This window comes from Larus michahellis, chromosome 2 (assembly GCF_964199755.1).
Source record: "Larus michahellis chromosome 2, bLarMic1.1, whole genome shotgun sequence".
Taxonomy (NCBI): domain Eukaryota; kingdom Metazoa; phylum Chordata; class Aves; order Charadriiformes; family Laridae; genus Larus; species Larus michahellis.
In genome coordinates, this window is record NC_133897.1 from 18,361,386 (window position 1) to 18,374,777 (window position 13,392).

General features: G+C 37.8%; 1 protein-coding gene across 9 annotated transcripts in view; it reads left to right on the plus strand.

Moving 5' to 3' along the window:
• The window catches only part of MPP7 (MAGUK p55 scaffold protein 7), a 156,395-nt gene that overhangs the window by 95,085 nt on the left and 47,918 nt on the right, over nucleotides 1–13,392 (plus strand). For all 9 annotated transcript variants that reach the window (XM_074574387.1, XM_074574395.1, XM_074574388.1 and 6 more), the window contains one exon: nucleotides 12,356–12,487. In XM_074574387.1, coding sequence (XP_074430488.1) covers nucleotides 12,356–12,487 — 132 coding nt within the window. The remainder of the gene's footprint in view (nucleotides 1–12,355; nucleotides 12,488–13,392) is intronic.

Here is a 13,392-nt window from a genome sequence, read left to right on the forward strand (position 1 = left end):
ATTCAGATCTAACTAGCTCTTAACTTCACGTTTATAACAGGAGTCACATTCCTGATCATTACTTATTGAAATGAGCAATTTACCATTTGAAGTTAATCCCTATTAGGGTAAACTTAGTGTGTTTTAAATTCATATAAAATAAGTCCTTTGTGGTCATCGACATAATGGGCAGAACAGTAATTATTTTAAAAGTTTATGCCACTGTGCTAAAACTATTCTGAAGGATGTTTATACTTCTTATGACCCAGAGGAAATTAAGCTTTTTTAACCTCCTAAGAATGCCAGTGGTGGTTCTGCCTGTTTCAGCTGAGTTTATCTTCTGTTTATGCGCGCTGAAAAGTTTGCCAGCTGCTAATCTGAAACATAAACCAGGTACCTGAAGAAGGGCAGAAGGCAGGGCTGAGAATGACCTCAGTGCATCAGGGTGCACGAGAATGTGAAGTTTTTGGATGAGTTTGGGCCCTGTACCTGTAGCCATAGAGGGGACAAGCGGTGGACATATTTGAATTATTTTTCTTGGCTTCTCTTTCATTGCTGTAGAATGAATAGAGTTTTGGAAGTAATTTTAAGTTAACTTGCAGCATGAAGGGAAAACCGCTCTCGTATGACTGGGAATGCTTTCAGATTGACTTATCCATGGACAAATTCAGTGTGCTGTTCAGAGGAAATACAGATTCTTTAAGTTGTTTTCAGTTTTTTTTAAATTGCATTCAAATGGCAAAGATGCATTCACCAGAAAATTGTAAATAGGATTTACTCTTGCTGTTATATTTGCAAGTCATTTGAGATGTAAGTGACTTTCAGTTTCAGAAAGCATAAACAATTTGCATTGGTAAACATTTTCAACTAATAAGTACCTTCTTGGCTTTCCTTCAGAATAGAACTATGAGTTAAACAAAACTAAAACTGCAGATAATGAAGCCAGGGCACTTTGTTCTTCATATAAATGTTTCCTATATTTGTTTAGGTTTCTTTAAAAAAAGAAATAGTGCTTCTTTTAGCTTGAAGCAGAACTTTTCCATTGTCCTGTGCTGTTCTGTTTTTCTTGTATTTACAGGGAAGTTTGTAAATTCTGGCCTTTATTTGATAAACAACTCCTGATACCATCATCCATGCCATCTGAGGCTTACTAGATTTGCACAGTGGCCTAATAAACTGTTCTGATCAAAGTGCTACTTGTTCTGTTAAAAAAACAAACATTTTAAGCACTTATCAGCAGAGCCTCGTAAAGCTGCCTTGCAGTCACTGGCAAAAATTGACAATATAATTTACTGTGCAGGAAACAGCTGGCATTTTTCTACAAGAACTTTAACATACAAAGCACTCAAAATATTGGGCTATAATAACATAAAGCAAAATCTGTTTTTGGCTTTGAAAAATTCATGGAGCATTTCTTGTAACAAGTAATTAAAAAAAAATCTTAATCTGAACTTTGTCATCTTTCCACCATTTCCTTTGTAATTAGACTTGCCGAGGATTTTCCATCAGGGCTTTTTCATTGAAATATGCAGTTTCTGCAAAGTCAGCATTTTCCACTGGAAATTGTTGGGATTTGCCTATAACTGTTCAGGTTTTGCATCTGGAAAACCCAATACAAATTTCGGGTCAATTAACATCTGAGCTACATTTGGGCTGTTACTTTTATCTCAAGCTCTTGAGGACCTTTTGTCCCCGTCCCTTTAGAGACCTGTCTTCCCTAATGCACCCATGTTTTCTATTTTTGCTCATGTCCTGGGAGAGTGTTGTCCTCCTCTTTATGAAATATTCATGCTCACACATGGTAACACAGACTACAATTTCTGTGCAAGAAGTGTAATTTCTCATGATTTATAACTCTCTACTCATCAGTGGTCTTTGAGGTTTGCTGGTAGGACAGGTTACAGGAGTTGTGTTCTTATACTAAAATATTTTGGTGTACAAACTAGCTTTACTTCATTAATATTGTGAGCTGGAGTACATTGTACTTCATAAGTCAAATGAAAAGTTAACTACCTAATCATCTTTTGTAAAAGCAGGTGCCATTAATTTGTAAATCTGCAAGAGCCTGCTTGATTTTGGATGGTATGCTGTGAAGCAGCAGTGAGAAAGAAATAGGTCTTTTCCACCTAAGCAATATATGCAAATTGTCACAACAATAAGCAAGGACCACAGCACTGATGGTTTGAGATTGTTGGTTGATGGATAACCCGTAGATGTTCTGAGCATACCAGCCATGAAGCTGGGGAAGAGGAGGCAGTACTGGGGAGACTTTTGTTAGCAGGCAAGCGCGATCCTTCTGCCCAGTATTTCCTGCCTTTAAACTATTCGCCTTTAAACTATTTGCCACTTTGGGAAGCCCTCCATCATGCAGTTTGGCAACCTTGTTAGTGGAAAAATCGGTTTTATTCTTAACTCTCTTCGGCTTCAGACCTTGACTTCCTATTTCCATTTCCACTTGCACCCACAATTCAAACGAGTTTTTTACAGAAAACTTTTTTTGGGTGGGGAGCACTGAGAGAATACGTTGCTGTCTTTATTTTTGGAATGTTCATGTTAATGGAATGGAATAAGTAAAACAAAACAAAAATGTAATAGCAAAATAGTCCTTTTTAAAACGGCAAGAAAAGCCTTGATTTTTCACATCTGACAGGCGGAGAAATTCAGAAGGCAGTTGTGGCACACTTTTAATGTGGTAGGAGCTCACAGAGCATACATATAACAATATACAACATATCATAACCATCGTGTCAAGGAGGTGAAAGAATACTGTATGAATATGTTTAAGTAACAACCATCGTGTTACCCTGGAAATGTTCTCAGGTCTGTCTCATGTGATAAGTCAGCTGATGTCCAACGGACAGCTTGTCTCTCAATCCTAGACATATGGATAGGAGAATGCTCACTAGCAGCCAAGATATAATAAACAAAGTGATAGATAAAATAAACAAAAGTGAAGCCAGGCAGGTTGGCAGCAGAAAATAAAAGAATTGAAAAGTAAATCAAAGACATTCTTCGGTTTTATATACAGACTTTCCCACATGAAGGCACCAACTCTAACCCATGTAAGAATGTTGAATGGCATACATGTAACTATAGCATTCACATACAGCGCATAAAAGTTGGCAATATTACTAAAGCTGGAAATTTAGGAGGAGGGAAAAGTCGCTATGGGTAAAATCACATCCCATTCAAGTAGCAATTCTGTTCAGCTGGTGAAAATGGAGAAACTGCACAATACAAAGCAAATAATCCATTTTTCAGTTGTCGTCTTTTTATGCCGCTTTTTCCTGCAGCAGTGCTTTTCCTTTGCATTTGCCAGGCCATATTGCATTTGAACTCTCCATACACTTATTGAACGGCCTTCTCTTTTCTCATTCATTGATGAATCTGTTCAGTAGTGGTCCAGTGTGGTCTCGTAATCTTTTTTTTTTCTATTCTATTTCTATTTTCTATTCTTTTTCTATTTCTGCTTATTCCTGGGTTTCTAGTCAGTGGCAAGACTGATTATGTCTGATTCCCATGATTGTGTAACTTGTAAATCTATAAGGATCTTTATCACAAATATTTTGGAAAATTGTAAGCTTTTTTCTTATACCTGCTATTTTGCTGGCCTTTTAAAAAGAATGTTACTATTTAAGAGGCAGGATTTATTCTGCTGCTGTACCAGATCTATTTTTAATACTTTATAATTCTTTAGTTACAACTTTATTAAGTACTTATAAAAGATTTACTTATATAGAACGGTGAAGGTAACACTCACTGTAGCTTTTCAGTTCTCCAGAACGATACTTGAATTTAGTGCAATTGATATATAGAAAAACTACTTCTAGTATTCAACATAGGAAAAGTCCAAAGCAGGCAAAAGTAATTACCTTAAAAACTGAACTAGTTCGATATTTTTAGTTAGGTGTCCATGTAGTATAATAATCTGTAGCTGAATTTTAGACCTACTTATCATAAATAAATATATGTTATTATTTTCTGTATCAGTAAATGTTTTTAAGAGTTTAGACATAATGCTGTTGTCAAAAAGCGCTGGGTTGTTTCTAAAAGACACTTTTTCAGAAAGAGCAACTGCAACCTCAGCTTTTACTTTTCTTTAGTTTATATTTTCACTTGATTTCTTTTGGGGGTGTGTGTCTTCAGCTGTTTTTCAACCAAGAAAAGAGATATGCTACCACTGTAGACGCTTAATATTGTCAGGATGCTGCCACTTCTTCAAAAAAGTAATTGATCGAGGATTGCCAAGACACTGGAAGAGTTGCTCCTGTCTCTGCATTTTCCACTCTGAAAACCATCTATTTGTGTTCTTGGAAGTTACTTAAATAGGGCTTAAAGCTTCAAGAACACTTTATCTACATGAATCACGTTGCAAATGTAAAAGAGACTTTGTTCAGATTCTTCACTACTGATTTAAAATCAGAGCTTATTCTGCCATTATCCACAACTGAGGAAAAACATAGGGCTGTCATCTGGAAGAATATTAACACCTTTACCAGATGACACGGACGGGCTGTGTGTTTCTGTGAACACTGAGAGTAGTTCAACTTTGGAGGCGTCTCCAGGGGCTTCAAACAATGAGCCAGAGGAAGCAGGAGTCTGAAGATGCAGAAAGTTCACTTTTCTCTTGGCTATTGCTGTCTGGCTACCAGCTGCAGGTAGACCCATCAGTTCAGACTGGTGAATCTGAAATCAAGAAACTGCATTTTCAGCCAAGGAAATTACCCTTTTGTGAAAGGAAGTTCATATAGTCATGAATAAAGTCCACCATGGTAAGAGGAAAAAGTAATATATACTGAATATTGATGCAACTGAGATGTTGCTATGCTAAGAACATTAAAACATGGTAGATATTAAGAACACTAAACCATACATGTACAGTGTGTTTTTAATATTTTGAATCACTACTGTGACCCAACTGCATCAAAGTCAAATTGGAAGAGAACAAGATTTAATTGCCAGCTGGACAGGCTTGAACTAGAGGACAACTCTGGTTTAAGTACAGATGGGACAGTTGCAAGCATGGAATGTTTTTTCTCTGTTGTATATATGTAACTGCTATCTTCTCACACAATATATCATTTCTGGGGATTTTATAGAGAATATGTAGGAAAAATACAATATTTGAAGCATGGAAAGAAGTAAATTAACCCTGATTTTTTTTTTTTCCCCATGAAGTGGTACACCCATTGGTTTCCTGATTACAAACAGAAAATTATGTCTAATTTAAAGGATGTTATTTCACGTTTCCTACCATCACCGTCAAAGGTTTTTTGCTTATGTTGATTGAATAGTGTAAATTATTTTCAGTAGGAAATGTAAAATGTGCTCGTTTCTTTGGAAGTTAACTGATTTCTTTAACATTATGTACTGTATGTATCTAACTTGGGAATTTTGTTCAGAACAGAAAATCTCAGATTTCTGTAGGGAAGTGATTAGATCAGAAGGAATCAGAAGCAATAATACTACTTTTCTGCCTGATAAGTGGTTACTGGAACTTGTGTACTCTCTCACTGGTTCTACTGCCAAAAAATAATAATTCAGTTCACTGTTATCCCAGCCATTCTCTGGTTGCTTCAGCAGCACTAACGAGTTTCTCCTGCCTATAGTTTTATTGCTTGCTTCTGCTTCTAGATTCATGCTTCCTGCTTTAGCCAAGCTGGAGAATTCAGCTAATGTGGTTCTTCTTATCTGTCAGTTGAGATGCCTGTTCTTGATGGCCCTCTTAGCCCTTCTCTTGCGTGAGGATTAGGGTTGCACATACTCCTGCAGCAGCCAGTGTTGGTGGATAAGATGCTGCCATGTGCTGCCCTTTTCTGATGGCTGTTTTACCGCCCTTTTACTGGAGAATGGAATTCATCAGTACATCAATGTAAAATCTAGCTTATTTACTCAAGATAGTAGGATTAAAGACTAATTCTCCTGTAGAAGAAGAAAGGTCGTTCTCCCTGCCCGCAATCTAAATTTTTATCTCCCTTTTGCCGTGTTACATTTGTTCTTAAACATATGTCCTCCCTGGACAACCGGGGAGGTCCCAGCTGACTGGAGGTTAGCAAATGTGACACCCATCCACAAGAAGGGCCGGAAGGAGGATCCGGGGAACTACAGGCCAGTCAGTCTGACCTCGGTGCCTGGGAAGGTCATGGAACAGATCCTCCTCAGTGCCATTACAGGGCACATGCAGGAGAACAGGGTGATCAGGCCCAGTCAGCATGGGTTTGTGAAGGGCAGGTCATGCCTATCAAACCTAATATCCTTCTATGATAAGGTGACCCACTTAGTGGATGAGGGAAAAGCTGTGGATGTTATCTACTTGGATTTTTGCAAAGCTTTTGACACCATTTCCCACAGCATTCTCCTGGAGAAACTGGCTGCTCATGGCCTGGACAGGTGTACTCTTCGCTGGGTAAAAAACTGGCTGGATGGCCGTGCCCAGAGAGTGGTGGTAAATGGAGTTAAATCCAGTTGGTGTCCAGTCACAAGTGGTGTCCCCCAGGGTTCGGTGCTGGGGCCGGTTCTCTTTAATATCTTTATCAATGATCTGGATGAAGGGATTGAATGCACCCTCAGTAAGTTCGCAGATGACACTAAACTGGGTGGGCGTGTTGATCTGCTTGAGGGTAGGTTGGCTCTGCAGAGGGATCTGGACAGGCTGGACCGATGGGCTGAGACCAATGGTATGAGGTTCAACAAGGCCAAGTGCCGGGTCCTGCACTTGGGTCACAACAACCCCATGCAGTGCTACAGGATTGGGGCAGAATGGCTTGAAAGCAGCTCGACAGAAAAGGACTTGGGAGTGTTGGTTGACAGCCGGCTGAATATGAGCCAGCAGTGTGCCCAGGTGGCCAAGAAGGCCAACAGCATCCTGGCCTGTATCAGGAATAGTGTGGTGAGCCGGACTAGGGAAGTGATCATCCCCCTGTACTCGGCACTGGTGAGGCCCCACCTCGAGTACTGCGTTCAGTTTTGGGCCCCTCGCTACAAGAGGGACATTGAGGTGTTGGAGCGTGTCCAGAGAAGGGCTACAAAGCTGGTGAGGGGCCTGGAGGACAAACCTTATGAGGAACGACTGAGGGAGCTGGGGTTGTTTAGCCTGGAAAAGAGGAGGCTGAGGGGAGACCTTATCACCCTCTACAACTACCTGAAAGGAGGTTGTAGAGAGATGGGGGCTGACCTCTTCTCCCTGGTGACAAGTGATAGGACGAGGGGAAACGGGTTCAAGTTACGTCAGGGGAGGTTTAGATTAGATATTAGGAGACATTTTTTCACTGAAAGGGTTATTAAACATTGGAATAGGCTGCCCAGGGAGGTGGTGGATTCACCATCTCTGGAGGTGTTTAAAAAAAGGGTAGATGGGGCATTGAGGGACATGGTTTAGAAGTGGCTCTTGTCAGGGTAGGCTAAAGGTTGGACTCGATGATCTTAAAGGTCCCTTCCAACCTCAACAATTCTATGATTCTATGATTCTATATAGCTTGATTCTGAAACCTTATATTTTTATCCCTTCTCCAAACTGTTCCCAAGTCAAATTGCTTTTCTGTGCCTAGAGCCTTGTATGCCATCACCATTATGCGTCAGCTTTCTGCTGGTTTTGTTCTCCTGCTTTCTAAATTCTTGCGTGTGTTTGGCTGTTACGACTCCTGTGCTTCTCCTTCCATTCTGATACTCTTGACGGTCTTTTCCCTCAGTGGGTTCAGTCTCCTCCCAGCTCTTTCAGCTTTCCTTCTTTGATGTCTGTTGCTGGATGGCTTAATTCACCTTCATTTTAACATTATGCAACTTACTCATAAATCGGCCTTTCCAGTCTTGAATAATTTTCTCCACCAACATTTTCGTCTTGTCTTTTTGTATTTCTGCTGTAACCTTATCACAAAGGAAAACATAATATGGCCAGAGCTCTCTGGAGGACAAGCTCTGCCAGGCGAGTTGCTGTGGTTGCTGATGAAGTTGCTTTTCTCCTCCGGTGTAACTTCTCTGTGCCAGCTGCAGTGGAAGTTACTGTCACCATAGCAAAGCAAAGAGGTGGGAAAATGTCTCTGTCTCACCTGATGGAGTTCAACTTGAGCTGCCAGAGAAGGTGGCTGCTGCTAATGATCCAAGCTGTGGACTGGGACAGCAAAGTCATGGCCCATTTTGTTCCATTTTGCTGACTCTGCTGCCAGGGCAGTAATGGACTCCATCAGCGAGGGAGCCAGCAGCTGGGTTGGTGGGGTCACAGTCTGCTGCAGCTGTTGCCTCTCATAAAAGGTGGTTTGAGTCCCTACAAATTTTATGTCGATAATCTTGACCATTAATTATTTAATATTCTAATCTTGTTTTTTAAAGTACCATATAGAAAAAGGCTGCTTTTGTTTCTTTGTCCATTCTGTCTGGTTTCTTTATTTAACTTACTGTTTTCTAAAATGTTTTTCTAGTAAATAAAAAATATTTCTGAAAAATAAGGCTTAAATTGAGATTTTTTTTCTTTTTTATTTAATAATGAGAATTTAAAAACATAAAAGAGCTGTGTTTGCGAGTCAGGGGCTACTTGGAGTATTTTTACTTTTACAGATCTCAAAATATAAACAGAAGCAAAAAATAATATAAAATTTGTCATTGTGTTAGAGGAGCAAAAATGTGGTCAGTGTAATTAAATGATACGCATTTTTCAAAATATAGAAGTGTTTTCATTAACAACATTCTCAATTTAAATAAACATTAAAAGTTTCAAAACAGTTTAAGAAAAAGAACTCTGAATGTTTCCAATGTCAGATTTTCTTTGTGTAAGTTGATAGTGTAAAATTTCAATTTATAAACTGTGAAATGATCAGTGATAGCTTTAATATGAAAAATACAGCACTAATTCTTAGACATTTCAGAGGTCTGATGAAAGTATTCATTTCCAGCTAGATCATGTCTAAGAATTTAGCTGAACATCAATATTTATATTTAGGTAGTGCAGGAGTTTGAATCATACCTTCTTTCAAGTTCTAAATATGGACCATGTTTGCATTAGTGAATCATAAGCGTAGAACTTAGAGCTGAAATAAAATCTTTTTCTCCAGAGTTGCTTAAATATACATGACCCTAATCTTGGATCGTACATGCATAGTTTCAGAGAGTTGTGTATTTGAAAACAAAAATAAAATATAAAAAAATAGTAAAATGTCATCTGCACTTCTTGCAGTTTCTTGTGATAGGCAAAAATTAGTATCATGGAGTATAAAACTGCAGTGAATAAATAGATCACTTATGTACAAGAGAACATTACTACCTTTATGTTGCCTTGCGCATTTGCTGCACAATTATTCTGTGCAAATTTTATTCGTGATAGGATCCAATTTTTGTTTCTTGGCATTTGTAATTTGTTTGTTTTTAAAAAAGTCCCAACCTTTTCTATAAAAGTCTAGTCTGATAGATAGCTTTTTGGACTAATCATACACTATATTAACTGCACAGCACAAAGAATCTGCTGAAGAAATGTTCCTTTACTCTGTGAATATGGTCGTTTTTTCATGTGTTCAGGACATTAGGAAGTTCTCTCGAGGACAGGCTCTCATCACTTCTAGTTGAATACATTAAGTGAAATCAAAATAGCTTTATAAGTTTTGCTTGCGGATTAATTATTGCCGGATGTCTATGCTGCTGACTAATGTCTATACTGCTGACTATTTCAAGAGCAACTACAGTGGACAGGGAGTAGTGTGTTAGAAGAAGCAATGATGGAAGACGAGCAGGAAAGAAATCTTAATATATTCGGTATACAGCATAAACAAGTTGTGATGACAGAAGCTTTACTGGAAACTTGACTGAGAAAAGACACATCATTTCTGGCATTCGTACTCTTGCCTAAAATATGCATCTTTGCACCAAGATAAAATAATACCAGAGTTTGGGTAAAAGGTCTTATGTTGAAAACTGTAGTACGTTGTGGTTTAATATGTTTTTTTGGGAGGAGGAGGGAAAGGGTTGATAAGTTCCAGTTGTTGTGAGTGCAGAAAAGCATCATAAATACCAGACGTTGATTGGCATTGGTTTGTAATACTTGGGCTGCATCGTTCTTTTGCGTGCGGTGTCCAGGAGCTTGATCGGGCAGTCAGAGATGGGAAGTATCTCATTAACACTGGTGGCATAACTCACTGCAGTAGTGGACAGAATCTGGTTTGCAAGTTTCATTGTCAAGGGTAGGTTCTTTTGAACATGTTTTAAGTTGCTACCCTTTACTCTGGAAGTGGTGCTTTAGATTATTTTCATCTGTTTTCTCTATCTGCCTGATTGTTTTTAAACTGCAATATAGAACCTCATTAAATTGAGCCAGTCCATGAATGTGCCCTAGCTTTATGTGGAAAAATGTAATTGCAGAAGACTAGTTTTAGAAGTCTTAACTGAAGCCTGAAGTAAAAGCAAACGCTACTTTTGTTTTACTATATCTTTGATATTTCACATACATCTTTAGAGGACTGCATGTGATTGCATGGCTTTTACATACGTAATGCTTCATAATGCATGTTTCCAGGAGGAACCGTAATTGCTAGCCTGAGATTTTTAGCTCAGATCTAAAGTAAAACTAATCTTTGGTGGGAGAGAGCTGGTAATTTCTGATGGTAAATAGTAAAAATATATAACTGTGCCTTGGGAAGAAAACCAGAAATAATTAGTTAGATTGTGTTGAAACAATTTTATCAATTTGTACAACATGCATAGAAATTAGTAAAACAATAGCAAATTACAGTGAAGCAGGCATGATCTTCCTCTGTGTTTATGTTGTTGAAGACTTAACTTCAAATTTAAACTGCAGAATTTCAAGATTACCATACACGCTTTGCCTTCTGCTTTTGACATGATAGCTTGCAGCATTGCCTGGAAATTGTTTTCTGTTGTTACAATCTCCTCCATTCAGGAAAAAAAAAACCCGGAATAGCATAATGGAAGTGTAATGCTTTTTTAAAACATTTACACTATCCTTGATAACATACAGTTTCTGGTCGTTTGTGTACTTAGTCTAATATTATCTGCCTTTTATTAAGTAGCAAGTAAACTGGCATCAGAGAAACGTAGCCATTTTCTGTTCTTTATTAAGGAGTTTCTTCTTAACCATTATTGTAATTGTTACAATAGATTCATTATTACAGTCGTTGGTATAATATCATCTGATATCATCCATGTCAACAATGTTGATTTGTTCTGCTTTATCCTAAATATCTCAATGTTTTCCAAAATGCTTTATTTTTATCGTTGCAAATTACCTCTGCTATTTAGACTCGAACTTTTGTAATATTGACTCTTTGGGGAAAAAATATCAGGTCAGAATGTAAAATATTCAAGTATTTAGGAGCTACTACTTGAGAACAGAAGCAACTAAAAGCCATAGATAGAATTATGTGTATGGCTGTTGCTGTTATTCCTGCTATAATGCATAGTTTTCACTACAAAACTAAAAGCGTTACTGAACCATTTTTCACCACTTTAAAAGGTATTATAAATAATGAAGACTTTTCAAAACAGAACAGAACTTTGAGTTCTGTATCTAGAAAAAGCTGTGAATTTTACGTTATACCTGAGGTTCTTTAGAGCCTTAGGAGAATGAGATTTCTAACTTTCTTTGACTTCCAAGGTTTTTTTTAATTTCTCCAAGTTCATAAGTTATTTTAAGATTGAACCTTTTGTCAGGCTTTGTTAGGCTTTTCTTTGAAAAAACACTATTGCTCAAGTTATACATGAACTGCAGAAGCAACTGAGAGAGAAAGGAGGCAAGACATGCGACAGGTGGTTGGTGAGCACCTTCTTGAACCAAGTTGTTTCAGCTATATGTTCCTCAATCTCAATCATGAATTCCACAATAAATTAAAAATTCCTAAGATTATTTGGAGCTCGTATGAAAGGCAGCTAGTATGAAAGGGTTCCAGTAACCAGGTAAGCTTCCAGAGCCCCACTGAAGGGAATGGTTGGGCAACAGCTTAATGTTACACATCTCATGCTTTAACAGAAGTACTGGAAGATGCTTATTTTGCTTATTTGTTTCATAGGACTGCTTACTGGATCAAAGAAATTTTTATATAGGGCAAGTAGAATGATGTTCTTACTTCAGGACGCTTGGGTTTTCTCTTGATCATAATTCTTGTAATTTCAAGTCAATGTGCAAAGCACTGATATATTCATGTGTATGAAGCCATTGTTCTGTATCCACAATTTACTAGATGCATACATTGTGTATATGAAAACATACTTCATGGAGTTCTTTCATCAGTTTGACAAGTGTTAAAATTGTATACAAGAATTATATTCAATCTACGTCCATCACGCTAGTAGAGCTAGTAGACTGTGAATAATATCCTCTGCTTTGTCTTTCATAAACTTTTCAGATGCCAAATAATACACTGACTATTAATGTTTCCAGGCTTTGCTGTCTGTACATGATACTGTTGCTCAGAAGAACTATGATCCTGTCTTGCCCCCCATGCCTGATGATATTGATGAGGAAGAAGATTCTGTTAAAATAATCAGGCTCGTCAAAAACAGGGAACCATTGGTAAGCAACCCCTGTCTTTTGGTTTGAGTTTTTATGTTTGTGCACAGGGTGGGGAGTGTTCAGATTATGAATATGAATGGGTGACATTAACTTGAAATGCGGGTAGACGGACATTACGCATGTTTATTCATAACATTCAGTAATACACTTGTGACTTCCATTCGCAGTCATTAGTAGTAAAGTACATGAAATGAGTAATTTGTTCATTCGCGGTGTTTGAGCACATGGGCCAGTCTCAGCATTTAGATCAATAACATACTAATCTTTTATCTTGAATTCAAATCATGAACTTGTATTAAAATGAGAGAGGGAGAATGAATCCCCAAAGAAACCCTGACCTTTGTTGTGAACTGTGCCTGTTAGCATTCATGTAAAAAAAAGTGACCTTTCGATACACTGAAAAGAAAGCATAAAAACATATTTTAAAATACTTGAATCAAAATCTGGGCAAATTTAAGATGTCTGTTGTTGTACTTTGGATTATGAATACTAGAAAGTTAATATCTTCATGGGGATATCTGGAAAAATGAAAGGACTAAACCTAGGTTGTATTACAAGAATATTAAAATGCTTTACTGATTTGGTTATTTTTATTTGCTGTAGAGTGGGAGTCATCTTGTATAAAATTTAACTGTACTCTTTTTCTCCTCCAAACCAGTAAGAGCTTTGTTTTATGTTGTACTGGATATTTGTTTTAATGGATAGCAATCTTGAAGAAATATCTGCAAAGTTACTTTGAGAAAGCTGTGATTCTCTACTTGAGATGACAGAGAGAGCGCGATGCCTCTGTTAGACGTACAGGGGTAGCTTCTCCCACAGTAGATGTCTTACTATCACTGTTATTCTTGATAGATTTCTGGCATCAATAAACAAGAAATAAGTTTTGGTATTGACTGCCTGTAGGT